This window comes from Fundulus heteroclitus, unplaced genomic scaffold (assembly GCF_011125445.2).
Source record: "Fundulus heteroclitus isolate FHET01 unplaced genomic scaffold, MU-UCD_Fhet_4.1 scaffold_40, whole genome shotgun sequence".
Lineage (NCBI taxonomy): Eukaryota > Metazoa > Chordata > Actinopteri > Cyprinodontiformes > Fundulidae > Fundulus > Fundulus heteroclitus.
Genome location: NW_023396813.1, coordinates 2,013,779 through 2,041,047, shown reverse-complemented (window position 1 = coordinate 2,041,047; position 27,269 = coordinate 2,013,779). Strand labels below are relative to the sequence as shown.

Sequence of the window (27,269 nt, the reverse complement as noted above, 5' to 3'; positions counted from 1 at the left end):
TATTAACTCCTATGAGGGACTATATTAACCGGCGGAGGAACTGAAAAGTGGTCACCGGATCGACTCCACCTTGGGTCGCATCTCATAAATAAACAATTTTAAACCTGGTAACTACGATATGCTAAAATGTCACCCGAGATTCCTCGGTTCACTACCCCGCAAAAACTCGCTCCGTTTTGCGCGATTAGCGTCTCTTTTCTCTGTGCGCAGGGGCGCAAAGATTGGGCCCCAGCTTATGCACGGACTGTTTTGAGTGCTCTGACTGGAACATGTTCAAATCTGCAGCAACTTTTGAGGACAACATCGACATTGATGAGTATGCCATGACTGTCAGCCTACATCAACAAATGCATTGAGGACGTCAGCACCACTAAGACCATCATTACCCGAGCCAACCAACGACCCTGGATTACTGTGGAGGTCCGTCAAGCGCTAAAAGCACGGAACTCAGCTTTCAAGTCTGGTGACAAAGAGGCACTGAGGACAGCGAGAGCCAACTTGAACGTTGCCATCAGGCTAGCGAAGCGGAAACACAGCCAGAAAATCCCGGAGCTTTTCCATGACGCAAGCAACACCAGGAGCATGTGAAAAAGGCATACGGACAACAACAGAATACAACACGCCTTCCCCCCTGGTGGGCGAAGTTGATGCTGACTTTCTTAACAGACTAAACAACTTCTTTGGTAGGTTTGAGGCACTAAACAGCACTCCAGCAGTGAAAGCTGTCCCCCATCAGGAAGAGGAGGTGCTCTGCCTTCACACAGCCGATGTGTGGAAGACACTAAGGAAAGTCAACCCGCAGAAGGACCCAGGTCCCGACAACATACCTGGGCGGGTGCTCAAGGAGTGTGCAGGTCAGCTGGCTGGTGTTATCACTGACGTTTTTAACACCTCGCTGGAGCAAGCCACAGTGCCAGCATGCTTCAAATCTGCCTCCATCATTCCGGTGCCAAAGAAACCTCAAGTCACCTGTTTCAACGACTACCGGCCTGTTGCACTGACTCCCATCATGATGAAGTGCTTTGAAAGGTTGGTAAAAGAACACATCGTCTCCAGTCTCCCCCCAACACCAGACCCGTTCCAGTTTGCCTGCTGACGGAACCGCTCCACTGAGTACGCTATCTTCTCCACTCTTCATCTGAGCCTGGCACACCTGGAGGAGAACATGCACGTACGGATGCTGTTCCAGGACTTCAGTTCAGCGTTTAACACCATCATCCCACAGCACCAGGTAGGAAAACTAGAACATCTGGGCTTCAGCACACCCCTTCGCAACTGGCTGCTAGACTTCCTCACCAACAGACCCCAGTCAGTCCGGGTCGAACAGAACACCTCTGATGTCATCACCCTCAGCACGGGCTCCCCTCAGGGCTGCGTCCTGAGCCCCCTGCTGTTCACCCTGATGACACATGACTGCGTCCCCAGGTTCACCACCAATAACATTGTGAAGTTTGCAGACAATACAACAGTGGTGGGCCTGATCAGAGACGACAACGACCAGGACTACAGAGAGAAGGTGGAGCATCTGGTGGGCTGGTGCAGAGACAACAGCCTGATCCTGAACGTGGAGATCATCGTCGACTTCAGGAATAACCAGCCTCACCACGCTCCACTTCTCATCAACAGCTCAGCTGTGGAGGTGGTCAGCAGCACCAAATTCCTGGGGGTGCACATCACGGACAACCTCACCTGGTCTGTGAACACCACGTCACTGTTGAAGAGGGCACAGAAGTGACTGTACTTCCTGCGGAGGATGAGGAGAGCCCACCTGCCCCCGCCCATCCTCACAACTTTCTACAGAAGCACCATAGAGAGAATTCTGACCAGCTGTCTCTCTGTGTGGTGTGGAGGCTGCAGTGTCTCCGACTGGAAGAATGTGACGAGAGTGGTGAGGACAGCAGAAGGGGTCATCGGGGCTCCTCTTCCCTCCATTAAGGACATTTTATCTCAGCACTGCGTGTCCCGAGCCCATAACATCATCAGAGACCCCTCACACTCCCACCATGGACTGTTCTCCCTGCTGCCCTCTGGGAAGAGGTTCCGCAGCATCCGCTGCAGGTCCACCAGGTTCTGCAAAAGCTTTTTCCCTGTTGCCATCAGACTGTTGAACTGCTGAAGCTATAAACTGGACTCTGTACCACATCCGCATATTTGCACATTTGCACATTTGCATCCTTATCTAGCATTACAAATGCTGCCGAACTCTCAGTTTCTAAAATGCATTCTTGCACAAATGCCCTTTGCACAATCATTTCTGCACATACAAATGGTTTTTAAAAATACTCACCTGTACACTGTGATCGCACATTGTCTTTTTCTCCTGCATTGTTTACATTTCAATTGTTTACTGTTAAATCGCTGCTGCACTTTATCCTGTAATTTACTGTAATTTTCAAGCTGTATGCAAACGAAATTTCGTTCTGTACGCACTCTGTGCATACAAAATGACAAAGTTATCTAAGTCTGAGTAAACGAGTCTGTTTTTACCTTCCTTATAGTTTGTAAATACCTCTGTGACAGAATTGTTTTACATGAAATGGACCTCAAAATCAAATGTTGAAATTTATAAATGCCACATTTATAAATAAAAAAAAATGTATGTCTATAAACAGAGTTTGCCCACTACTTACGCCCAATTATGCAGTGTATCAAAAAAATGCCTCTTATGTAGGCTACTCAAAAAATAGAAAGAAAGATGAAATGAAAATTGCACAATTGGCTGTATGAAATGTAACTGGGAAAATAAAATATCCTCTTAAAATTGTCCTTCTTAAACTTAAGTTACAGAACTACGTAAATGGTCATTAGCTCTACAGTATATTACTTAATAAAATTATAAACACCATCAAATGAGCTAAGATAAATCACTCTTATAATGCAATTACCAGCCACCTTTACACAATCAGAATATAATACACACGCTTGAAATGCAATTATATACTTAAGTCAGAAAAACTCAATACCTTTAAACTAGATGTCAGTCAGCATAATGAATGACATTTACCTATGAAGTCTCTTGGCTCTCATGTACACAACTGTAGGGAAATTTTTTTCTACTCTATTTAAGATGAACGCAGTGAAATCCTGGTGCAATGGGAAGCTTTGTGGCAGTTCTGTAGTGACGCTACTTCTGAGCCGTTTTCTTTAACGTGCCCGCTTTTTTAGCCTTTTCCGAACTGCTCCTTTAATCTTCCCAATGCAAGGTTCCCCAACCGACACGATACATCTTCAACTGCAGACAATTACTCTACCCGACGTCCTCATAGGTTCACAGCGACTTCGACTTCATCTGGAGTTTTCACCCTCGACACGGATACGTGTTCTACTATGCTGCCCATTCAAGCATCCGAGGACTCTGGTTCTTTAACTACAGATGGTTTCTTTATTGCCCTGAAATAGCTAGCACAGCTAGCAACAGGATGCACCGTAGACCACCGCAGAACTACAAACAGACAATAAACAAAACAATGAATTTACATCCACAGTCAGTGGATAAAAACTAAAATAAAGTTGTAGAATTATAGTCTACTGACCACTTTGCCCGCTTGCAGCTCCGAATGGGAGGGGTATCACTTTAGCTTTGAAATATCTTGCCTTTCAACCAACAACGGGGACAACAGCTTCAGTATATATCATGAAGGAAAAAAGGAAGTCAGAAAGACCGATAACAAAAGTGTCAAAAGAAAAGAGGGAGGCCTCTGGTGGTCAAACTATGTACAGCTGCATTACACACACACACACACACACACACACACACACACACACACACACACACACACACACACACAAAAGAGTCCACAGCATTTACATCGCTTATTCATTAACTGGGAAAACACTTTTTTCTAGATTAATTTTATAACCCTAAACCCTCCCGAAGTTTTCAATAACATGAAGAGCTACCGGAATGCTTGTGACAGGATCTGACAGGAAATGGAGGAGGTCATCAGCGTACAGCGAAAGTTTATGATTTTTCATCCCCCTCCGTATTCCCCCCAATTCAGCGGCATTCCTCAACATTATTGCAAGGGGCTCGATTGCTACATTAAAGACCAGGGGTGACAGAGGACACCCCTGCCTTGTTCCCCGAAACAGAGAGAATGGGTCAGATTTTACATTATTCGTTCGTACCATAGCTTGGGGATTTGCATATATTAACTCAATCCACGAAAGAAATTTAGGACCAAATCCGAATCTCTCAAGGGTCGTAAACAAATATAGATACTCTATTCTATCAAAGGCTTTGTGGGCATCTAGGGATATTACAATCTCAGGATCAATGTTATCTTCAGCAGTGTATATCACATTAACGGAGATTAGGGTTACTGGGAAGTTGTCTACCAGCAATAAATCCTGTCTGGTCAGGATGTATTATCTTACTTATAACAGGCTCAATCCTCGCTGCTAGTACTTTGGTCAATATCTTATAATCACATCCGAGTAGACTCACTTGACGATATGATTCACATTTAAGTGGATCTTTATTTTTCTTAAGCATCACTGAGATCATAGCCTGTGACATTGAGGTAAATTTTTATGAGCAGGGGTATCATTTTAGAGGCAAATGTTTTATAAAATTCACTCGGGAACCCATCAGGGCCTGGCGCTTTGCCTGTCTTCATGGTTTGAATCGCATTCTCTAACTCTATTGCAATCAGGGGTCCCTCTAATCTATCCCTATCCATCCTTTCTAGGGTTGGCATTTCCAGATTTTCTCTCTTTGTCACTTATTTCTGAAGTATAGAGATCCTTATAAAATGACTTAAATTGGTTGCTATCTTTCTGATTTATAATCTTATTCCCCAGGTTATTCCCTATCTCCACTATCATACTACTTCAGCTGGTGGCTGAGGAGCTTCCCTGCACGCTCACCATTTTCATAATAATGCTATCTCACTCTAAGATATAGATCCTCCTCACACTGGTTAATTAAAATATCGTATTCAGTTTGGACCAAAATACGTTTCCTGTGTAGTTCCTCAGAGGGAGCCCTGGAATTTACCAGGTCAACTTCTTTTATTGTCTTTATTAATTCTGTGGTACGTTCCATTTTTCTTTTCCTTTCCCCAGCGTTGTATGAGATTATTTGTCCTCGAATATAAGCTTTTAAGGATTCCCACAAAATGACACTACTTATGTTGGGGGTATCATTAAAATCTAAGAAAAACACTATTTGTGAGTTTATAAATTCAGTAAAATTGTCATCAGCCAAGAGCCTGTTATTAAAGCACCACCTTCTCTGAGGTGGCGAGTTCTCTGGGAAATGTAGTATTAATATGACTGGGCTGTGATCCGATATTACTATACCAGAGTATTCAATACCTGTTACTACAGGGGCCAGTTTCTTGTCTAGTAAGAAATAGTCAATCCTGGTATACGTCCAATGTGGTGGGGAATAAAAAGAGTACCGCCTCGAAGTTGGATTAATGTATCTCCATGGATCAAATATACCATATATCTTACAGAAGGAGTTAATGCACTGCATTGATTTACAGAGTTGAATCTAGGATGCAATTCAAATCTCCCCCTAGAATCAGATTATTAATATCTAAATTTGGTAATAATGAAAATAAGACCTTTAAAAATTTTAACATTATCCCAATTGGGCACATATATGTTTGCCAGAACCACTGGCAGGTAGAATCATTTTCCAACCACAATAACATACCGACCACGTTTATCTTTTATAGTGGCTGTTTCCACAAATTATATGTTCCTATGTATAAGGATGGCCACTCCCCAACTCCTACAATTAAAATTTGAGTGATAGACCTGATTAAATCCCCCCCTACAGAGCTTGAGGTGGTCCCTATTCATCAAATGTGTCTCCTGTAAATATACTATCTCTGCTCCATGGCCCTTCAAATGTAAAAATACCTTGCTCTGTTTAGCCGGCTTATTGATTGCCCTCACATTGCAGCTCATCAGATTTGTGGCCATTCTGCTCGGCTCCATGTTTGATACCATGTCAGAGGATTGAAACCTTCGTCAGCAAAAGCAAAAAATAAAATAAAAAAGGGGGTCTCGAAAAGGGACGGGGGCATCATACATACAAACACAGTCAATACACAACACATAACATACATGAACACAAACACATTGTGCTCTTTAACGAGCTCTCTCGTGGCCAACCGGTCCACCATCTCCTGCACACCAAGCGTACTGTGTGCTGCTCCGTGCATATCACTCTTAGTCCAAAACAATTGTAATATCACTGTTTTAACTTAACCACCATAAAGGGGGAAGGCTGATATATTAATAAAGGGGAAACATTCAACCCTTGAACCTTGAATAGAGTAAACGATAATATGAGGGAGGACAACAGTGCTTCTAGAAAGAAATTATTATAATTATCCATGTGTATACATAACTTCTTTTTAACTATTTACTGAAGCCAAACAGATTTATCCAGGACTGATAAACAATATCCTGCCTATATCAATCTTCCCGTTTTAACAGTGTAAACATGTAAATTATCTACTTGTCCAAAATCAGATCAGTCCAGAGGTCTCACCCAGGGCTCAATTCCTTTCTGATGTAATCCACAGCGTCCTTTGCTGTTGAAACTTTTCATTTGTCCTCCCTCAGGCATAATCACCAACATTGCTGGGTAACGTAGCCCATAACCCCCGTGCAGGTCTGTAGGAGGCTTCTTGCTTCTCTGAAGGCTGCTCTCTTTCCGTTTACTTCCTGGGTGAAGTCCGGGAATACGTGAATCCGTCTACTCCGACCTTCAGGTGTTCTCTTCATCTCCCTCGCCCTCTTCAGTATCTCCTCTTTCTCTGTGTAACAATGACATCTCACTACGAATGCTCTTGGTGGGACTCCATTCCTGTTTCGTCTCGCGCCTAGTGTCCGATCTGCTCGGTCCAGCGTCGGTGTGGATGCCAAACCCAACTTCTCTTTAAGTAGGCCCACCATGAAAACCGACGGCTTTTTGCCTGCCTCTGAACCTTCTTTCACCCTCACAACACATATGTTGTTGCGTCGTGATCGTGCTTCGAGATCCTTACTCCGTCCCTTCAGCTTCAGTATCTCCTTCTCCATTTCTTTTAGTCCCCATATCGGTTATGATATCGGACTGGTCATTTAACGTTTCATTCACCTCCTTTACTCGTTTGGCCAAGCTTTTAGTTTTATCAGCAATCAGCTTCACCTCCCCGCATAGCAACTCAAATTGGGCTCTTGTGCTCTCCTCCAAACTTTTAAGACCATTTTTCCAACTCGTTCACCATCTCTTTTCCTCCTTTTTCTATCTGCTCCTTACATTTAGCGATTTCGGTCTTAGTCTCCTATTTGTACTTCATAGCCGTAACATTGGCTTTTTTTTTTTATCTCGGACGTCATATCTCGGATCTCGGACATCATATCCCACACCATAAAGACATGTAAATAAACATTTTCTTTGTAAAGATTAAAATCAAAAACTGTAAATTTAATCAATAAATAACATGTATTGTAATGATCCGTATTAGACTTCATTGCTAAGTGCTGTTGCACACTTACTGTTTCTTTAAGTTAGATTGTTTTGGGGTCATACCGGAAGAAATGTGTGGCTTCCGGGGGAGGAGTGGTGGTTCAGGGGACTGGAGGGGTGAAAGCTGTCCTGTTCTGTTCGTCCTAAAATAAAGTGTTAGCAGCAAACATCGGTCTGGTGCTTGGGTGTCATAACGGAACGCTACAGTATTTACACACATTTTTTTTTTTTATTTAGAAGAAATCTTCTTCTATGCTTCATTTTAAGATGAAATATACGGATTGTGCTGTTTATGCGCACCTGGCTTGTGGATCTGCTTCAATGATTCTGGCAAATATGCTCATTTGGCTGAAACTAGGGAAACTGTCAGGCAGCTTTAAGGTCAATGTTAGGTTAGTGGTGAAGGAGGAGAGGAAGCTGTTTTTTCACACTTCACTCATTCAACGCAAAAAGGGGGAGTGGGGCTTATTGATTACAGAAGGCATTGAAAGGATGTGGCTGTACGAAAATACAGTTTAATCAGGTAAGGTAAAGTTCTAAGATTTATGTTTAACCGTACTCAACTGAAGCATTCATTGGCTATATTCAACATATGCAATTAATGATGGGAGTGTGTGAGTTATTGAAATAACTTATATATTCATCTTTTTGGCAGCACTGTTCACCCATCCTTCTAAAAAAGAGAGTAGGTCTATACTTAAAATAAAAATATAGCCTATATGATTAATTTAAAGTTGAAGGTGGCATTATTTAAGCGAAGACATGTGCCGTAGCCCTAATGGTGTTGGGGGGAATGTATGAGTGTGTAGTTCTTTTATTAATCTTGTGGGTCTCTGACTATGAAACACCTTTGAACTGGTCTATAGCTGAATGCAACAGTACCATTCCTGACAGCGACATACAGCTGCCTCTGAAAGATTTTCTGCGTCTCCTACGTTATTAAAAAGCTGCCGTTGACATAAAAACAAAGAGCAGCACAAATAAATTGTTCAAAACAGAGAAGGTTCCCTTGTTGTGTTAGAAAAGCGATGTGCGGACTGAGAATATTGAGAAAAATCAATGACAGCAGCGAAAAACGGTAACACTTGAAAATATATTCTGTATATAGTATTTGTTCTCCAGCATACATGCACCTCCAGAATAGTACAGGCCTTTCCGACACTTTGTTGTGTAGATCACAGCTAAAAAAGAGGAAAAACTCAGTGTGCCCAAACAACTCGGTCGGACCACTCGGTAGCAGGGTTGTTTAATGGAGAAATTTGTTGTCATAGTATGACTCTCAGGGTCAAGGTTCTGAGCTTTCTGAAATGAAAAGGCCAGGGTGTGCAGGAATTTACCCCAGATATTACTCTGAATATCCACTAACCCAACTTTCTGAAACGGGGCCCTGGCGCATGTCAGCTGTTTGTGTGGCTTGTCTGAAGCCTTAAGTGTTGTTTTTCAATCAATTTGTACTTTGGCGCTTCATAAATTTGGTTGTTTTTTGAGTGCTACACCTGTTTTTTTCTGGTGCCCTGCTGCTCCGCTGGCATTAGCAGAGATGTCTCTCATGTCTTCCTTACTCTTCCCCTACTCTGAAATAAAGTGTGCTATACAGTTCTTGAAATTTTTTCTCTTTGTCTAAAAGAAATGATTGCTTTAACTTGATTCTTTTAGTAAGCTATGTAACTTGTCTCAGGTTTTTGACAGGCGTAATGTAGCCTCAGTGTGCATGTGCGATGTTACTCACGGGGGTCAAGTAAATGCTCAGGGAGTTTGTGTGTATGCACAAACACAAAAAATTAAGGGGACCATTGCTTACCAACATATTGTAAAGGAGGGTTGGAGCTTAATGATTTTTTTTTTAGCAATTGCATAGCTTTGTTTTGTAAGGACTGAAATTTATTAAGTATAGTAATTTTCCTTCACATAAATAGCCACAGTAAAAAAAAATACATCCTTCAATGTTTTGCATAGAAGAAAATAAAAAAAGACCATACAACAGATTCACTCCTGTAATTATTTAATGAATACAAAATCACACTTAATTTAAAGCTATATCTAAAAAAAAGTATATGCATGCTGTTATGGTAAGAATTCAAAGAAAAGGAAAACCTAATCAACTAAACATCAGCACTTTACTACCTCACAAATGGAAAACATAGCTGAGAATCTTTGTCAGTATCACAAATTAAACCAGATGTCCTTTAAACAAAATAGCACAAAGTTGAGAGGCATTACAGTAATGCACAGTATTTGGTGAAAACCAAACAAAGCATATCAGCACCAAGAACTCATACTTATTCTACAGCACAGTGGAAGTTATAGTTTGGGCCTTTTTTTGCAGCCATAGGAACAACCTGTAGTTAATTAGGTGAACATACAAATCTTTGGGTACAAAAGTATTCTAGAGTCAAATGTAAAGCAGTTTAAAATATCAAGCTTGGCCAACACTGGAGAGTGAACCTGCAGTAAATCTACAACAGAAAAAACAACTGACACTAAAATGAATTAATCACTGTCAAAATTGGCAGAAATGTGCGGTAGAACCATGATAACACTGGAGAAACATATATATGTAAATGGCAGTCAACTTTTCACATCAACAATGTAGAAAAAGTGAAGCTTAAAGAGAAAAAGCTACATAAATTAATGTTATTTTAAATGCATTTTTGTCATGGGAGTATTGAATCATGGCTTGTGCACTTAGACATCTTTTCCTTCTTTTATTGACTTGTTTTCATAAATGACATTTTAACAAATAAGGTCACGGTGGAAAGAATTTCAGTATATGGATTTTTTGTTAAACCCTTAACCCTTACCCGTGTTTTACCTCACTGGATTTAAGTCTAACCTGTGTTGAAGGAATTTGATATCATCTGCAATTACTGTTTGAAAACTTCCAACGTTTTGGCAAAACAAACTTAATTTACCTAAAACAGATTATACGGGAATAAGGGTTAGAATAAAGAGTAAAGGAATATTTCAATGAAAAACAGCAAACGAATGCCAGTGGCATTTGCATCAGTCACTTTCATATTCCTCTATTATCAGGTCCTCCTCCTCCATGAGAGCTTGGTTTGCAATAAGTTGGTACTGACTGGCTTGTAGACCTTTCTCAATCCTACAATGTACTTCCTCTTCCTCCTCTTCTTCGAACTCCTGGCCCATTACTTGGTCTTTTAGATTTTCCAGTTTTAGTCTGTACATATAACACAAAGACAAAAAAAAAAAAAAAAAATTGATTTAAAACGTAGTCCACGGGAAAACATTGATGATAAATTAACATCATTTCAAAATGGACAACACACATTAAAGATCATCCCAGAATCAACCATGAAGGTTAGCTTTCATCTGTATTCCCCCAGGGTACCATATAAAATACAATACATATAAATAGAACACATACAAATTCATAAAACAAAATTGACTAAATTTTAAAATTATTTTTAGGCTGGCCTGATGCTACCGAACACTGTCTTTTTGGCCAACATCCCCTCTTATCACACACAAACACAAGGTCTGTGTGCATGGTTTTGTTCTTGCTCTGGAAATCTCTCATAAAGCTTTCAGTATTTTATGTTGGATATGTTCTGGCTAATCTATCGCACTAATTTACCTTTTCTCAATAAGCATGTTGGGCAAGGCTAGTTTATTTATACAGCACTTTTCAGTAACAAGACGATTCAAAGTGCTATACATGAACAGGAAAAACAGAGGGAAATATTACATAGGAAAAGAAAAACATTACATTAACAAAGTAATAAACTAAGTAAATCCTTGACTAGACTTCTTTAAGGTTCTGACATACTAAGGCATACTGTGAGCTGCGCCGACGTCGCGCAGATTCTCTGTGGATGTTTTACCCTTCGTAGTAGAGATTACTGTTTTCCTTCATTTCTTGTAGCAAATTCCTACAATTCCCAAAGTTTTCTGCCAGCGTGACGAAGCAGCGGAACGGATGGTAAAATGTTTGATTAACTAGCTAAGCATCTACGGCTGTCTCTTTTCCAGCTGGCTCCCACTGCACACCTGTCAGTGCGAACAGAGAGGGACTGTGAGACTGCACGACCTTGCGAATCCCTGGAGCAGCTCAGTGTATCAAGCTCGGTGTCACATATAAAACATGTTGATGTAAAGACCTCTTGCCGCCAAGCAGTTTATAGTCTGACACTGCCTATGCGGTCATAAAAATTAAGCTCTGTACGTAACTGTATGCATGGAGTCCGCACAACTATGTGGGGGCTTTTAGTTTCACTGTAACGAGCTTCATCACCAATATTGATAGCTTAATTATTTGTATTCATACATTAACAAAAAAACAGAAAGCATAAAATCACAGTACTTAATTGTTTCTATTCATAATAAGAAATAAACTAGGTAAATCCTTGGGGTTTCTGATCTATAGTAATTTTGTCCAACTTTTCCAAAGCTACAAATAGATTTCATTTTTGTTTCATTGTAATAAAAGCTAAATATATCCTTGACTAAACTACACGTGACTGAAAGGAGCTTTATCACAAACATTCAAAGCTTAGTTGCTTCTATTCACGTTATGTCTCGGCCAGTGTAATAGTTATAAGATTTTGACGTGGATTTGTTTTCTTATAGCCTCTCCTACTTCTGCCTCATCTGTGTCAGGTGTTCCTGTTTTTTGCTTCTCTGGGTTATTGAGCGGTAGCCCCACCTGCCTAATCAACACGCAAATAAAGAGAGTTGACGTGGGGAGCAAAAGAACGCTCCTGTTTGAAACACTACAACCCAAGAAACTCCTGGCCAAGGCACTCCTGTTCCAGGCTACTCCTTCATGCTTTGTGGAGAGCAGTCTGGAATAGGCCTGCAGTCCTGTTCACACAGCATTTCAGTCTGAGAGTTGAATGAACAACATATTCTCACATAGTTCAGGCAGCCTTGACTTTGGGCCGCAACAGCTGCCAACATGTTTGGGATTTCTCTATAATCCAGGTAACCACCAGCTCCAAAAAGCAGAAATCCTGTTATCAATCCAATTATATATGCATTTTTAACATCCTCGACCAACAAAATGGACAGACGCATGATCCTCCTCCCAGAAGTCTACCGTGTGTCCAGCTGCAAATGTCCCATTGTGGCATGAGGGTTCTCCTTTGCCCAGTGTTCTTGTAGAGAAAATTTGATCAATTGTGTTGAGATACCAGCTGACCAGATCCATCATTTACAATTCGGAGGATATGTAGAGAGACACTCACAAAAAATGAGAGAAACAGAAGCAGGGCAGATATGAGGGAGGGAGAGAGAGAGGAGACAGCAGGAAGAGTTAGGAGATGGAGGCAAAATTAGTAATTTTTTGAGCTGCTGTTTATCATCTGGTCCCTATAATTTTCTTGTTGTCTGTTGTGGGAGATATAAATCAAATACTTTGGGAATTCCTGCCCTCTGCATCTGCTGGCAGTTCCTTTGGCTTCTTTGAGAAAAACATCTGTTATGTCATAACACATATGATGATCACGCAATAAACAGTCATTTTAGTCAGACATAGTGATGCAGGATAGTTTAAATTAAATTGGTGATCAGTGTCTGATGCAGTCTGCTCAGACTCTCTGACCAGGCAGTTAGCCACTCGTTCAGCAGTGTGACAGCGGTGGGCAAGGATGTAACTTACAATCTACCACTGTGGGGGTAAGTTCTTGTTTATTTACTTATTGAATCATTTACTATTGTAAAAAGATTCAGTTATTCCTGCCTTAGAAGTAGAAGAGTACTTAAAAATAAAAACTTCTTAATTGATCACTTAGTTTGGATGGCATTAAATGGGCCTCTGGCAATAAAGTTAGACCGGTTATGTAGCGTACGTTAGTTTGACTTAACCTTACGTATATATATATATATATATATATATATATATATATATATATATATATATATATATATATATATATATATATGTAGCAAAATATGAACAAATAATTATACTTAATAATAATATTATTTTTATTTTTTATTTTTCACATATAAGAGAAAATTGGAAAAGATTCTGACCACATTTCAATGCCCTCCAACCCGGTAGTTGTGAAATCACATTGTGAATGTTCATATCAACATGGCGGATTACTGCACTACATGCGATAGCGACAACGAGAAGCGTGAAAGTGAAATTTCGACTTCAACCGAGCGATTCCTACTAGGTGACAATTCTGATGTGTCGGAGGAAGAATATTTGTGTCTCAAGCTTCACATGTTCGACCCAGACCTTTCAGATGAAGAGAAGGCAGCGTATGAACAACAGCCTTTTGAGTCGGACAAGGAGTGGAGATTGGATGTCGGGAGATTAAATGAATGGTAGGACACGTTTTTTCTTTTACCAATGCAGTTCAAATATTTTTTCGTATGTTGACATCATTTTCTTTTAGGACCAAAGACATTTAATGGCTAAAATACCAGTTCTAATGATAGTGATTATCACTTACTATCATTATGATAAAATTATTCCATTGCCCCCTTTCTTTGAGTTTCCGAGGGCGCTTGGTCTTGGTTGGCATTAAACTTTTTAGGAATCCAGCATCTGATATTTGATCATTAAATGTAATTGGCATGATATAAGAAACAATTGTCACCAGCTGTCTCTCTGTGTGGTGTGGAGGCTGCAGGGCCTCTGACTGGAGGAACGTGAGGAGAGTGGTAAGGACAGCAGAAGGGATCATCGGGGCTCCCCTACCCTCCATTAAAGACATTTCATCCCAGCGCTGCATGTCCCGAGGTCTGCTGGTGGTTCCTAGAGTCTCTAAAAGTAGAATGGGAGGCTGTGGAACCAACTCCCAGGTTTGGTCCGTGAGGCAGACACCCTGTCTGCTTTTAAGACTAGTCTTAAAACTTTCCCTTTTGACAAAGCTTATAACTAGAGTGGCTTATGTTACCCTGAGCTAACTCTATAGTTATGCTTCTATAGGCTTAGGCAACTGGAGCACATCAGAATCTATTTTTCTCACTGCTGAGTTGTCCTACTGTTACCCCAGTTTTGCATTGCTTGTCATTATTTCTGCTTTTAACTTTTTGTCCTCTCTCTTTTTTTCCATAGTAGGTACATCTGGTCTGGCATTCTGTTAGCTGTGACATCATCCAGAGAAGACAGATCATCCGCTATTACCATCTAATGTAGAACAGATTATTGGATCAATGTGTGCTTTTGTGCTTGTTTGTCTCTCTCGTTGTTGCTCGGCTCTGTCTTCTCTAATCCCCAGCCATTTGAGTCTGATGATTGTTCATACTGAGCCTGGTTCTGCTGTAGGTTTTTCCTTCACGTTAATGGGCAGTTTTTCTTTCCGCAGTTGCTTCATGCTTGCTCAGTATAAGGGATTGCTGCAAAGCCATTATGGCAGACTACTCTCCCTGTGGCTCTACGCTTCTTCAGGAGCGAATGCTGCTTGTCAAGACTTTGATGCAATCAACTAATTCCCTTTTTTTAACCATTCTGTATAATCTGATTGAACTTGACTTTGTAAAGTGCCTTGAAATGACATGTTTCATGAATTGGCACTATATAAATAAAATTGAATTCTCTCTCTCTCTCTCTCTCTCTCTCTCTCTATTATTTATATATACAGTGGTCTGCAAAAGTTTGGGCAACCTTGTTAATTTCAATGATTTTTCCTTCATAAATCATTGGTTCTTAGGATAAAAAAAATCAGTTAAATATATCATATAGGAGACAAACACAGTGATATTTGAGAAGTGAAACAAAGTTTATTCCATTTACAGGAAGTGTGTAATAATTGTTTAAACAAAATTAGGCATGTGCATAAATTTGGGCACCACAATCAAAAAAAATAACTCAATATTTAGTAGATCCCCCTTTTGCAGAAATAACAGCTTCTAAACGCTTCTTATAGCTTCCTATGAGAGTCTGGATTCTGGTTGGAGGTATTTTGGACCATTCCTCTTTACAAAACACCTCTAATTCATTCAGGTTTGATGGTTTCCGAGCATGGACAGCTCTCTTTAAGTCACACCACAGATTTTCAATAATATTCAGGTCTGGGGACTGAGATGGCCATTCCAGAACGTTGTACTTGTTCCTCTGCATGAATGCCTTAGTAGATTTTGAGCAGTGTTTAGGGTCATTGTCCTGTTGAAAGATCCAGCCCCGGCGCAGCTTCAGCCTTGTCACTGATTCCTGGACATTGGTCTCCAGAATCTGCTGATATTTGGTGGAATCCATGCGTCCCTCAACTGTAACAAGATTCCCAGTCCCTGCACTGGCCACACAGGCCCACAGCAGGATGGAACCACCACCAAATTTTACTGTAGGCAGCAGGTGTTTTTCTAGGAATGCTGTGTTGTTTTTCCTCCATACATGACGCCCCTTGTTATGTCCAAATAACTCAATTTTAGTCTCATCAGTCCACAGCACCTTATTCCAAAAGGAAGCCGGCTTGTCCAAATGTGCTTTAGCATACCTCAAGCGGCTTTGTTTGTGATGTGGGCGGAGAAAAGGCTTCCTCCGCATCACTCTTGCGTACAGCAGCTCCTTGTGTAAAGTGCGCGCAATAGTTGTACGATGCACAATGACTCCATCTGCAGCAAGATCATGTTGTATGTCTTTGGTGCTGGCCTGTGGGTTGACTTTGACTGTTCTAACCATTCTTCGCTTCTGTTTATCCGTGATTTTCCTTGGTCTGCCACTTCGAGCCTTAACTTGAACTGTGCCTGTGGTCTTCCATTTCCTGACTATGTTCCTAACTGTCGAAACAGACAACTGATATCTCTTAGACAGCTTTCGGTATCCTTCCCCTAATTCATGATGGTGAACAATCTTTGTTTTCAGTTCATGTGACAGTTCTTTTGAGACTCCCATGTCGCTACTCTTCAGAGAAGATTCACAGAGGAGGGAAACTTACAATTGCCCCCCCTTAAATACTCTCTCATAAGTGGGTTCACCTGTGTATGTAGGTCAAGGGTCACTGAGCTTCCCAATCCAATTTTGAGTTCCAATAATTGGTTCTAAAGATTTTGAAATCAGTAAAATGGCAACAGTGCCCAAATTTATGCACATGCCTAATTTTGTTCAAACAATTATTGCACACTTCCTGTAAATGGTATAAACTTTGTTTCACTTCTCAAATATCACTGTGTTTGTCTCCTATATGATATATTTAACAGATTTTTTTTATCCTAAGAACCAATGATTTATGAAGGAAAATCATTGAAATTAACAAGGTTGCCCAAACTTTTGCAGACCACTGTATATATATATATATATATATATATATATATATATATATATATATATATATATATATATATATATATATATATATATATATATATGTGTGTGTGTGTGTGTGTGACCAGACCATTAAGTTAAAAAATCCCTACAAATATCCTTTGTGAAAGTGCATACTGAACTTTGATTATTTTTTACTCACATTAAGAGACATAATTTCCTTATTAGGAAAAAAAATACTGTTTAGACGACTGCATCTACTGAGCTCATGTTTAAAAAAAAATTCATTTGAACAGCTGAAGCGCTTCAGACAAACGTGTGCAGAAAAGAATCAGGGGCGCCTCCAGAAATATTTCATATGGGTGGCCAAATGGGGCCACTAAAACTCTTGGGGTGGCACACTAAAACTAAAAGCCATAATTTCAGGATATTATTCTACACTTGTAATAAAGTTGCCTGTAGAAAACTATCAGAAAGACTTAAGTAAACACCTGTGCAGAGACAACAGCCTGATCCTGAACGTGGAGAGGACGAAGGAGACCATCGTCGACTTCAGGAATAACTGGCCTCGCCACGCTCCACTGCTCATCAACAGCTCACCTGTGGAGGTGGTCAGCAGCACCAAATTATTGGGGGTCCACATCACAGACAACCTCACCGGGTTTGTGAACACCACGTCACTGATGAAGAGGGCACAGAAGCGCTTGTAGTTCCAGCGGAGGATGAGGAGAGCCCACCTGCCCCCGCCCATCCTCACGACCTTCTACAGAAGCACCATAGAGAGCATTCTGACTGGAGGAACGTGAGGAGAGTGGTGAGGACAGCAGAAGGGACCATTAAGGACATTTTATTCCAGCGCTGCATCTCCTCAGCCCATAACATCATCAGAGACCCCTCACACCCCCACCATTGACTGTTCTCCCTGCTGCCCACTGGGAAAAGGTTCCACAGCATCCAGGTCCACAGCAGGTCCACCAGGTTTTGCAACAGCTTTTTCCACGTTGCCATCAGACTGTTGAACTCTTGAACTACAGCAACAGTAAAAGTGCATATATATATATATATATATATATATATATATATATATATATATATATATATATATATATATATATATATATATATATTAGTGCTGTCAAACGATTAAAAATTTTAATCGCATAATGTCGATAGTTAACTCGAGATTAATCGCAATTAATCGCATATTTTATCCTTTTATTTCTGAAAGTGTAATAGCCTGTTTGGGCCTGTACATGCTTGTACAAAACATATTTTTATGTTATTTTTCAAGCACTTTTCAGAATTTGAATGAAAACATCCTGGTGCCAAATGTTAAACTCTGGACTATAATGGCTAAATGACTAATCATGACGCCCTGATGTTTACACCATGTGTAAACAAATGTGTAAATAAATACCTGTTTTTTGCCTCTTAAACAAAGCTAGACATGGTATTATGCATAAACATATAAATTAATAAAAATTGTACATTTCAATAAAGTCATAAGTTTTGTTCATTTCTTCACTCTCTCTCTCTCACACATCTAATTCTGAGCTTTCACACCAACAACAATATTTTTGCTTGCTGTTTATATCCATATTTATACAGTTTAAGCCTGGAAAAAGGTTTTAAATTTTCAGGTCATTCCAGTCTTACACTTTGCTTGCAACTGGGCAGGAGCTTAATACCCTGAAAGAGACTGTTTAGCAACTGTTTAGTAACTCCAGGTCCTTCGTTTGGCAACGTGATTCAGCCTTAGTTTGTCAAATACAGAGAAAACAAATTAATAAGCATTAAAGTACGGTATATGGGTTGGGTTTCTGCAATTTTATCAACGTGTAAAAGCTCATCTTCAGAAACAATGTCTGATAAAATGGTGATCTGCACCATGTAATCTACTTTCAGCAGTTATCACTGGTTATTGCACCGTAAACTGCAGAAAATACGTGCAGAGTAGCTCTGTCTGCCTTTACTACCGTTGGCTCCTATGGCGGAGGGATAGTTCAGCTGGATACAAAGTGTGGGCAGTGCAGGCAGGTCTCATAATAACCGCTGTTTCGTCACTTATTTTAGAGCCCAAATACGCGATTTCACTTTCAGAAACGTGCCCAAAAAAACCGCAACCCGTGACTCATGAAATTTAGAAGCGCTTTTAGAAAAAAGAAGCCCAAAGTCGCATGTGTCCGAGGGTAAAAGAAACCCTTCGGAGCGGGTGTGTTTTGCTACAGTTTTCTAGCCCTCTTGAAACTATGGAAAGCGCCGAGGGTAAAAGAAACACAGTACGGAGAGCGCGGCGGGGGAAAAACATTAGGGAACGGTGTGTGTGTTTTGACGCGACGCGCGTTAACGGCGACAAAAAAATTGTCGCGTTTAACTGACAGCACTATATATATATATATATATATATATATATATATATATATATATATATATATATATATATATATATATATGGGGTGTGCAAAATAATCGGCATGACGATGCATCGCGATTCTAATTTTCGCGATCCAATGCATCGATTCTTGACGCCAAGTATCAATTATTAATTTAAAAAACCAATAAATAAAATTGCATGAATGGTTGGCGAACATCAGCCAAAAACAAATGAAATACAACTTCCAGTCCAGTAGATGTTGCTGCGGATGTGTTGATGCCCACTGCCTTGTGTCACAAGCATTTCCTGCCGCGGGATACTGCGACGAGTCATTCATAAACAAAACAATTCGCCCGGCTCCATCACATTTCAAGTCAGATGTTTGGACACATTTTGGCTTTAAAAACAAGGAAGGTAAAAACGAAATTGATATGACGCACACAATTTGCAAACACTGTTACATCGTAATGAAGTACTGTGGGAACACAACAAACTTAAAGGCACACATGCAGAGGTACCATCCAGAAAAACAAGAGCCGCCAGCACAGCAAGCACTGATTAAACAAACAACATTCGATTGCAACATCTACACACGCATACATTTGAATGTTTTCATTTTATTAGTTTAAATGACCACTGAGGCCATGTAAACTGCACTGATTATCCTTATTTTGTTATTTTAAGTTTTATGAATCCTAAGCACTTTTTTAGTGCTTTTTTTTTTTAGTGTGTCCACTCCAGTAATAGTAATGTTTGTGTCCAGTAACAGTAATATTTGTTTTCATGGCAATAACTCCAAAACTCGTTTCAATAAATACATCTATGTATGAATTCAGTTGCTTTCAGTTATGTATCAATTGAAGACACTATCCAGATCATACACAGCCAGTCAGCCACTGGTAATGGCTGTATTTATTTCAGTGAAGATATCGCAATGCATCGCAATAATTCAAGTATCATGATGCATCGTGATAGAATCACATCGTGGCATATGAATCGTGATTTGAATCGAATCGTGACTTCTTTGGCAATACCCACCCCTAATATATATATATATATATATATATATATATATATATATATATATATATGTGTGTGTGTGCAGTGTCCTAAATGAACTTCGTGATTCACTGGCCAAGTTGGCCGGTTGATGTATAATCAAGAAAATATTATAGTTGATTCTAAAAGGCACAATATCAATTATCAGATTCACATCCAGGCAATAAAACACACGACAGATTATCATTATTCTATCCATATTGGTCTTATTTGTGAATGATTCAGAGTTTCATCAAGCCTATACGGTCCAACATTTTTCCCTCAGCTGCCACACTTAAAGCACGCAGGGGTTCACGTTGCGTCTTTACGATGATCCAGTTGCTTAATTTTTCCCTCGTGCGCTGTGTGCGAGGGATAAACAGTGGGGAAAATGCATAAATGAAGACTGTAAAGGACTCCTTTAGAGAGAAGAGAAGGAATAATGGGTCTGAGCTGAAGTCCCTGAAGTTTTAAGTTCCTTAAAATTACCCTTAAAATTGCGCACCTAACTTACATGTAATGTAATTTTCCGCACCTGAATTCCAGCGCAAGGTAGCGGCCCACCGAGGCACCGCTGGTTCTGTGTCGTTAAAAACAAAAGAGCATTAGGCTTTTCAAACTTCAAAACTAATGATGCAACACATTTTCTAAAAACAGTATTTCCATTAAAGATTTGATACTTTACTGCACTTCTACAGTAATTTATTCAAAAGACGCCCTAATCAAGTACTAAGTGCATAAAATGCACAATTCATGATTATACTGTTCTCACTAGGCAGACATTCATGAATTATTTTTTATTGAATTAAAACAATATTTTAATTTGGGGATTTCATTAGTTGTAAGCCATAATTATCAACATAATATATGAGAAATAAATTAGTTCTTCAAGAACACAGTAATTCATTGAGAGGCAGCTGTAATTAAATCTGTGCTTCAAATCCCACTTATCAGAGCCCGCATGCAAAAGAATCTGTTATTAACCGTGTGACATGATGGCAACCACTTTCCAATGAAAGAAAGAAAAGGTTAATGCAATTTTCTTAAATGTACATTTGTACTGAACGATAAATATAGAGGAAAAAAAAAAGATTTCATCACAAAACATTCAGTGACGGAAAGTATAAGCTTCTGGGAATGACTGTTAAGCATTTAGGCGTGCAAGCTTCAGATTAGGACCAGGCTGGAAACCGCCCCCAGAGTGTTTTACTTTATTGGACCCTCATAATGAGAACAAATCCAAACACTATAAACAAATATCAGATTTACTGCGCTTGAACCGGTGCCCTGGTCCCTCTCGCTGGAATACAACGAGCTCACAAATCAACACGGCAAGCAAATAAGGCAGCGACACAAGGTTTTAAATAAAACCATATTTTTATTAGCTATTTTGGCAAAAAGTCTTTATGTACAGCATCTTTATAATTATTATCATTTGACACCATCAAAATGAATCTGAATGGTGCTTTAGTGATGTGCTCTTAACCAGATCGCTCTGAGTAGTCTAAAAGCTGTGCTCTTTTCTGTCCTTCGCACCTTACATCTTTTCTTCGAGTTCTCCTGCCACAAGACTTTATGTCAAAAAAAAAAAAAAAAAAAAAAAAAAAAGAGCATGAAACACAGCTACTGACTCTCCTAATTGGGACATTTTGGTACGAGTGGAAGGACATTAAAGGAGAAGTCTGGTCAAAATCAGAATTCAAACTGTGTAATGTACTTTGAATATAAAATTATTACATAGTTTTCAATAAATGAGTTTTTTTCATTAAGAGTAATTTTCATTTGAATCTACTTTGCTGGGCGCATCCATCTTGGTTTAGAACAGTTCTTCCCATAGACATCATATACGTAGACGCTTCATTGGGCGGAGGTTTGTACGTCAATGCCATATTGTATATGGCAGAAAGTAGTGAACGTCTGTGTTCCCTGTATATATGTTTTAGGTATTCCGATAGAAAGATATAGGTGGAGTTTACATATATTTGTAAAAAAAAATATAGAGAGATTAATTGTTAGAGATTGGCAGCCAAATTGGCTTTTGATCGACGTGCATATATAGTACTGTGAATAAATATTTAGAATAAGCATTCTGAAAAATGGCTGGCTGGCTGGCTGGCTGGCAGGCGTACGTGTTATGAATATAAAAATCTATTGGTTAAATTGAAAAATTGTGGTCTTTATCATTTCATAAAACTGTGTGAACCTTTTAAGATCCGGTACAGACTTTTTGGGGGAGGATTAAACAGATAAAATTACTAATATGAGAAAAAAAAGTCATAGGAGAATAAAGTAAACAATACAAAAGTGGTAATATTATGGGAAAAACATCATATTATGACAAAAAGGGAGGGGGGACATTTCCAGAATAGTCACAGTTTGCAATACTATTTCAGTCCTGGAGTAATAGGGTCAAGTTAGATTATTTTAATTCTTTACAAGAATAAATTGAGGGGATTAAAGTCAAAGGGATACGAAAATAGACTCGTAATATTACAGAAATAAAAATATTACGAATAGAAAGTATATCCTGAGATTAAAGTCCCTCTGATACTGCTTAAGTGACTGAGTAACTGCAGATTTACCACATTCAACATGGCAGACGCTCTGACGCACCCGCAGCATAGGCAGAACCCGCCCGACAAGGCGTCTACGTATATAATGACTATGGTTCTTCCACCTCCCAGTTTGTGACGTCACAGTGCGGTGCAATCTTATCAGTGAGTAAAAACTCATCTTTAGAACCAATCACCAAAATGGTGTTCTGCACCGCCTAATCTACTTTCAGCAGTTATCATCAGTTATTGCAACCGTAAACTGCAGAAAATACGGCCGGCGCTGCTCCTTATGACTAACTCACTCTGATCCTGTCAGGATGAACTGCAGTGTTTTATGAGGCGGAGGGATATTTTACCATCACTTTTTAGTTATATGGCACCGTTTAGAGCCGAAACAATCGACTTCACTTTCAGAAGCAAGCCCAAAAATCTTCAACCCACAACTCATGAAATTTACAAGCAAATTTAGGAAAAAGAAGACCAAAGTCACATAAAATAAGTGAGTTTGGCAACAGTGAGCAGTTTTTCCTAGTTTGTCGTAACACTCCACCCCTCCCCGCAAACTCTACAACATATAAAAGAAAAACCTACCAAAAGGTCTCACTCTCATATCATCTTGAAGACATTCTTCTTCGAAATGTTGGCTACAGGCGACATGTTTTCTGTCTGGCCAGAAGTTCGATAGCAAATCCTCCCTCTTCAAGTTTCTGCTCCGCTTAGAAACATCACGGGATGTGACGTCACATCCTATGATGTGCCCAGAAATATGGGCAAAATGGCCGCCCTGTTCACAGCTCTGGATGGTCAAAGCTGTGAACAGATCATAAAATTCATAAATTCATTAAAAATCAACGGTTTGCCTAAAATTCTGAAAATATTCATGGATCTCAAAGAGTGCTTTCTCTAACCACGTAATTTTTAAATGGCCATTGAAACAGTGTTTCAGAGAATTTTTTTTAACTTTATAGTCTTGCACATGTAAATTTCAATGTCTTGTAAAAAGGTCAAAATCGCCTAGATTTTTACCAAACTGAAACAATATTGGGGATTCAATTTTGGGGATTGAACAATATTTGTGGAAAATACATTGATTTCTCCATTTTACAAACTTTTAACAAAACAGAGTGTGCAGCTTTCAAAAACCTCAAAACATGCAGTGAAAGAATTGTTACACCTTATTCAAGGAATACATCCTGAAAATCTGAGATCGTTACACCACAAAATTGATTTTTGGTATTTTTTTGAAGTTTTCAAGTTTTTTTTATACTTTTGGAAATAGGCCCCGCCCTTGTTTCAATCATTCCCATATTTAATAATTTAGTTCAGGGCTATGACTAGAAGGGGATGAAGAAGGTTTTGTAAAAATCCAATCAGCCATTCTTGCGTAGTAGATTTCTTGACATCACAGCGCCCCCTAGTGATGGACGATCCTTAAACGCGGGACACGTGTGCAAAATCTTATTTGGAGTATGGGTTATAAAGGACATGTTAAAATTTGTTATGGTTTTAGAATAATAAGCAATTACATTTAGAGCTAGCTAGCTAACAATCATTTTAGCATTACTTTTCGAAAAAGTCAAAATTAAAAAATCTGCCGCGTTAACTTTTTTTATTTGTCCATTACATGGTTATATATAGAGTTTTGCGCGGATTGCACAAAAAATGTAGGAGTTTAACAAGAAACGTTTAACCTTTGTAGCCATGTAGCGCGAAAACTAGCTGGGAAACGAAAGGTGTGCCAATTGCCTTTATTTTGCAGAACCATCCAATAAACAAAGTGATGTGAAGATTTGAGTGTGGGACCAGTAGTTTGGTGGTTATAGGCCGAAACGCATTGTTCTTTGTTATAGCGCCCCCTAGTTGTTGAGGGGTCTGAATTTCAGGGTTTGAGTAGCGGTGCACATTCTGTACTTGGATACGTGATTCAATAGGTTTGTTACAAGTCCGCATGGGCCGCACAACGCGTTTTAGCGGAGAATAATCATGCGGGAATAATGAAAAAACACACGAAATACAATAGGGTTCTCTGCACACAGTGCAGATGAACGGCATAGCCGTTTGCCTGCGCTGCGGGCTTGGAACCCTAATAATATATGAAAAATATACACAGAGTAATAGTAAGGACTAAATATTTCCTGAAATGTAGATCCATTTCCAACTTACCATAAATGCATTAATAGTGAATTTAGCAAATCAGTTATGGTTTGTAATTCATATACAAATATACAATTAATCTTGTTCCAGTTCTCACTGACAAGTAATGGATTCTGCAAGAGAGTGCATCTGTTGCCAGGAAATCTGGTTGGTTGTTGCTAAAATGGAAGAAGCCAGAGAGGCGATGGATGGAGAAATCCCTGGCTGTATCACAGACCATCCTGGCATGGAAGCGGTGTGTCTAAATGTTTGGACATTGCAGGTTGCTTGGTCCCAATACAAGCAACAGTATAGAGGCAAAGCATTTGAGGGTCCCCCCTCCCCCGCAAAATATAGGCATATAGCCTATAGACAATTTGTGAGAGGGTGTTGGGACTATTGAGGCAAAGATACCAGGGATGTGATACCCTCGTGCGCAGTCAGCTGTAAAGGGGCCCACTTCCCACCCCCAGGACATGAAGATGATTTTACCTTTAGAGGTCACCTGTTGGCAGTTAAAAAAGTACCCAAGCTAAAAGAATAAAATATAAAGCATACATGTAAACAAAATTGTTGTTTATTATGTAATATCAGCAATTACTAATAAGATTCTTTCATGGTCTTTTTGAAAATTGACTGAATGAGAGATTGATAGCATCTTCCTTTGTTGGTCTCACAAATGAACTTGTCAGTGATGGGGGCTCTTATGCTGCATCAACCTGCTTAGTTTTTATTTTCTCAGATGCTGCAGCTCTGCTAGCAGCATCTCGAAACAGTGGTCTACATAGTCTGAAACAAAAAGCAGCAGTGAGTAAAATTTCTCAAAATTTTTTATAATTGAAGGGCGAAACCATGTTTTCACCCTTCTCCCGACCGGATTTGGCAAGTTTTGTTTTCCGGGGCGCGTCCGCGGACGCGCAACGCGGACGAGCCCCGGAGCGGTTAGCGCGAACCATATAAGGAGGCCTATTAGTCCTCAACGCGGTCGGCCCGGGATCGACTCCGACCCGCGGCGCTTTGCCGCCTGTCTTCCCCCCTCTTCCTGTCAGCTCACTGTCAATAAAATGCGTGCCACTAGAGCCGCAAACACATAAAAAGTTTTTTTTCCCCTGCGTCGGTCTCATCAGCGTCACGGGTTAGCTTCGGTGTGAGTGGTTGAAATAGCACGTCAATAAAGATGACAGACAAGTGGCTTATCCAATCATATGCAAGGAGTTTTGATAAGGCCCAGCCTTCAGTAAAGGCAATTCCTATCGCGGTGTCCCAGATGTATGTGAGTGGAGCTAGGCGGAGCGACATGCAGCTGGCTGTTGTCAGGTTAGCATTTACACACAAGTGAATAAGCAGATACAGGAAAGTAAAAGACAGCACAAATGTAGACATAGATCAGGGATGGGCAACTTCCATGATAAAGAGGGCCACATTTTTTTCAGCACGACCATTGGAGGGCCACATGACCACGCACTTCAAATAATTGGATATGAAAGACGCTACAAATTATTCTCAATAAGAACAAATTTTAGATGAATTTATATCTGTATGTTTACTGCACCAACATATAACTATTTTCTGCATATAAATGCATTTTAATATGTCCTTAAGCAAAAGACAAACCGTTTGCTTTAAAAAAATTGCAAAAAAGGAATTTAAACTCCATATCAATGCATTCAGGAGCATGGGACATTTCAATTTTACAAGGAAAGAGGCATAAAACGGCACAGAACTTAACTCAAACAATAATGTGTCTATCCAGAAACTGTATGGGGTTTCTTACAATACTGAATGCTCTATAATTGTATTTCTGTTACTTTTTGATTATGCACATCTGTTAGCTTTTTATTCTGAAAAATCTAATGTCCCATGCTCCTGAATGCACCATAGCTTTCTGACGCTCACGAATGCATCACACTGGTCTGTGAACACGGTGCTGCACGTTTGATCTTCTGCTTAAGACAAAGCTTTGACGTTTCAAAACTCACATCAGCTCTCACGGTTTACGTTGTGTGTGAATGACAAGAGACCAAAAAAATTCCCCATGTCCATACTTCTTCCCATTTTGTCTGAAAAATGTGACTTTCTCGTCAAGTTTTCCCTTTATTCCACTGCTAGTGGCCAGGGCTCTTGACTTTCTTCCTCGCTGTTGCAAAGCGGCCCATGCTCGCTATTGTTTGGGTACGGCCCCCTATCGGTCAAAAGTATAATTACATTTTTTTTTAAATTTTTTTTTATCATTATTAAATTATTATTGATCTATTCGCGGGCCGCACTGAGTGATGACGAGGGCCGTGTGCGGCCCCCGGGCCGCCAGTTGCCCATCCCTGACATAGATACATGAAAATAAAAATTATATTATTAGCTTGAGAATGGGTGGAGGATACTAATATAAATAATAATTTGTAGTGATTATGTGCATTGTTGAGTATTCAAAAGGGATGTACAAATAATCATCAAAATATATTATGAGGTTATGGCTGTTCATCATAGAATATGTGAACAAAACAAAAATTTAATATTATT

At 39.7% G+C, this 27,269-nt stretch overlaps 1 protein-coding gene across 7 annotated transcripts in view; it reads right to left on the bottom strand.

Moving 5' to 3' along the window:
- rad17 (RAD17 checkpoint clamp loader component) overlaps positions 1-27,269 on the bottom strand; it is a 246,379-nt gene that overhangs the window by 5,248 nt on the left and 213,862 nt on the right. For 2 of the 7 annotated variants that reach the window (XM_036130946.1, XM_036130943.1), the window contains exon 16: positions 9,460-10,655. The exons of the other annotated variants lie outside the window; for them this stretch is intronic. In XM_036130946.1, the coding sequence (XP_035986839.1) occupies positions 10,578-10,655 (78 nt within the window). In that variant the 3' untranslated portion in view covers positions 9,460-10,577. Of the gene's footprint in view, positions 1-9,459; positions 10,656-27,269 lie in introns of those variants that run through there. 7 annotated transcript variants of the gene reach the window in all.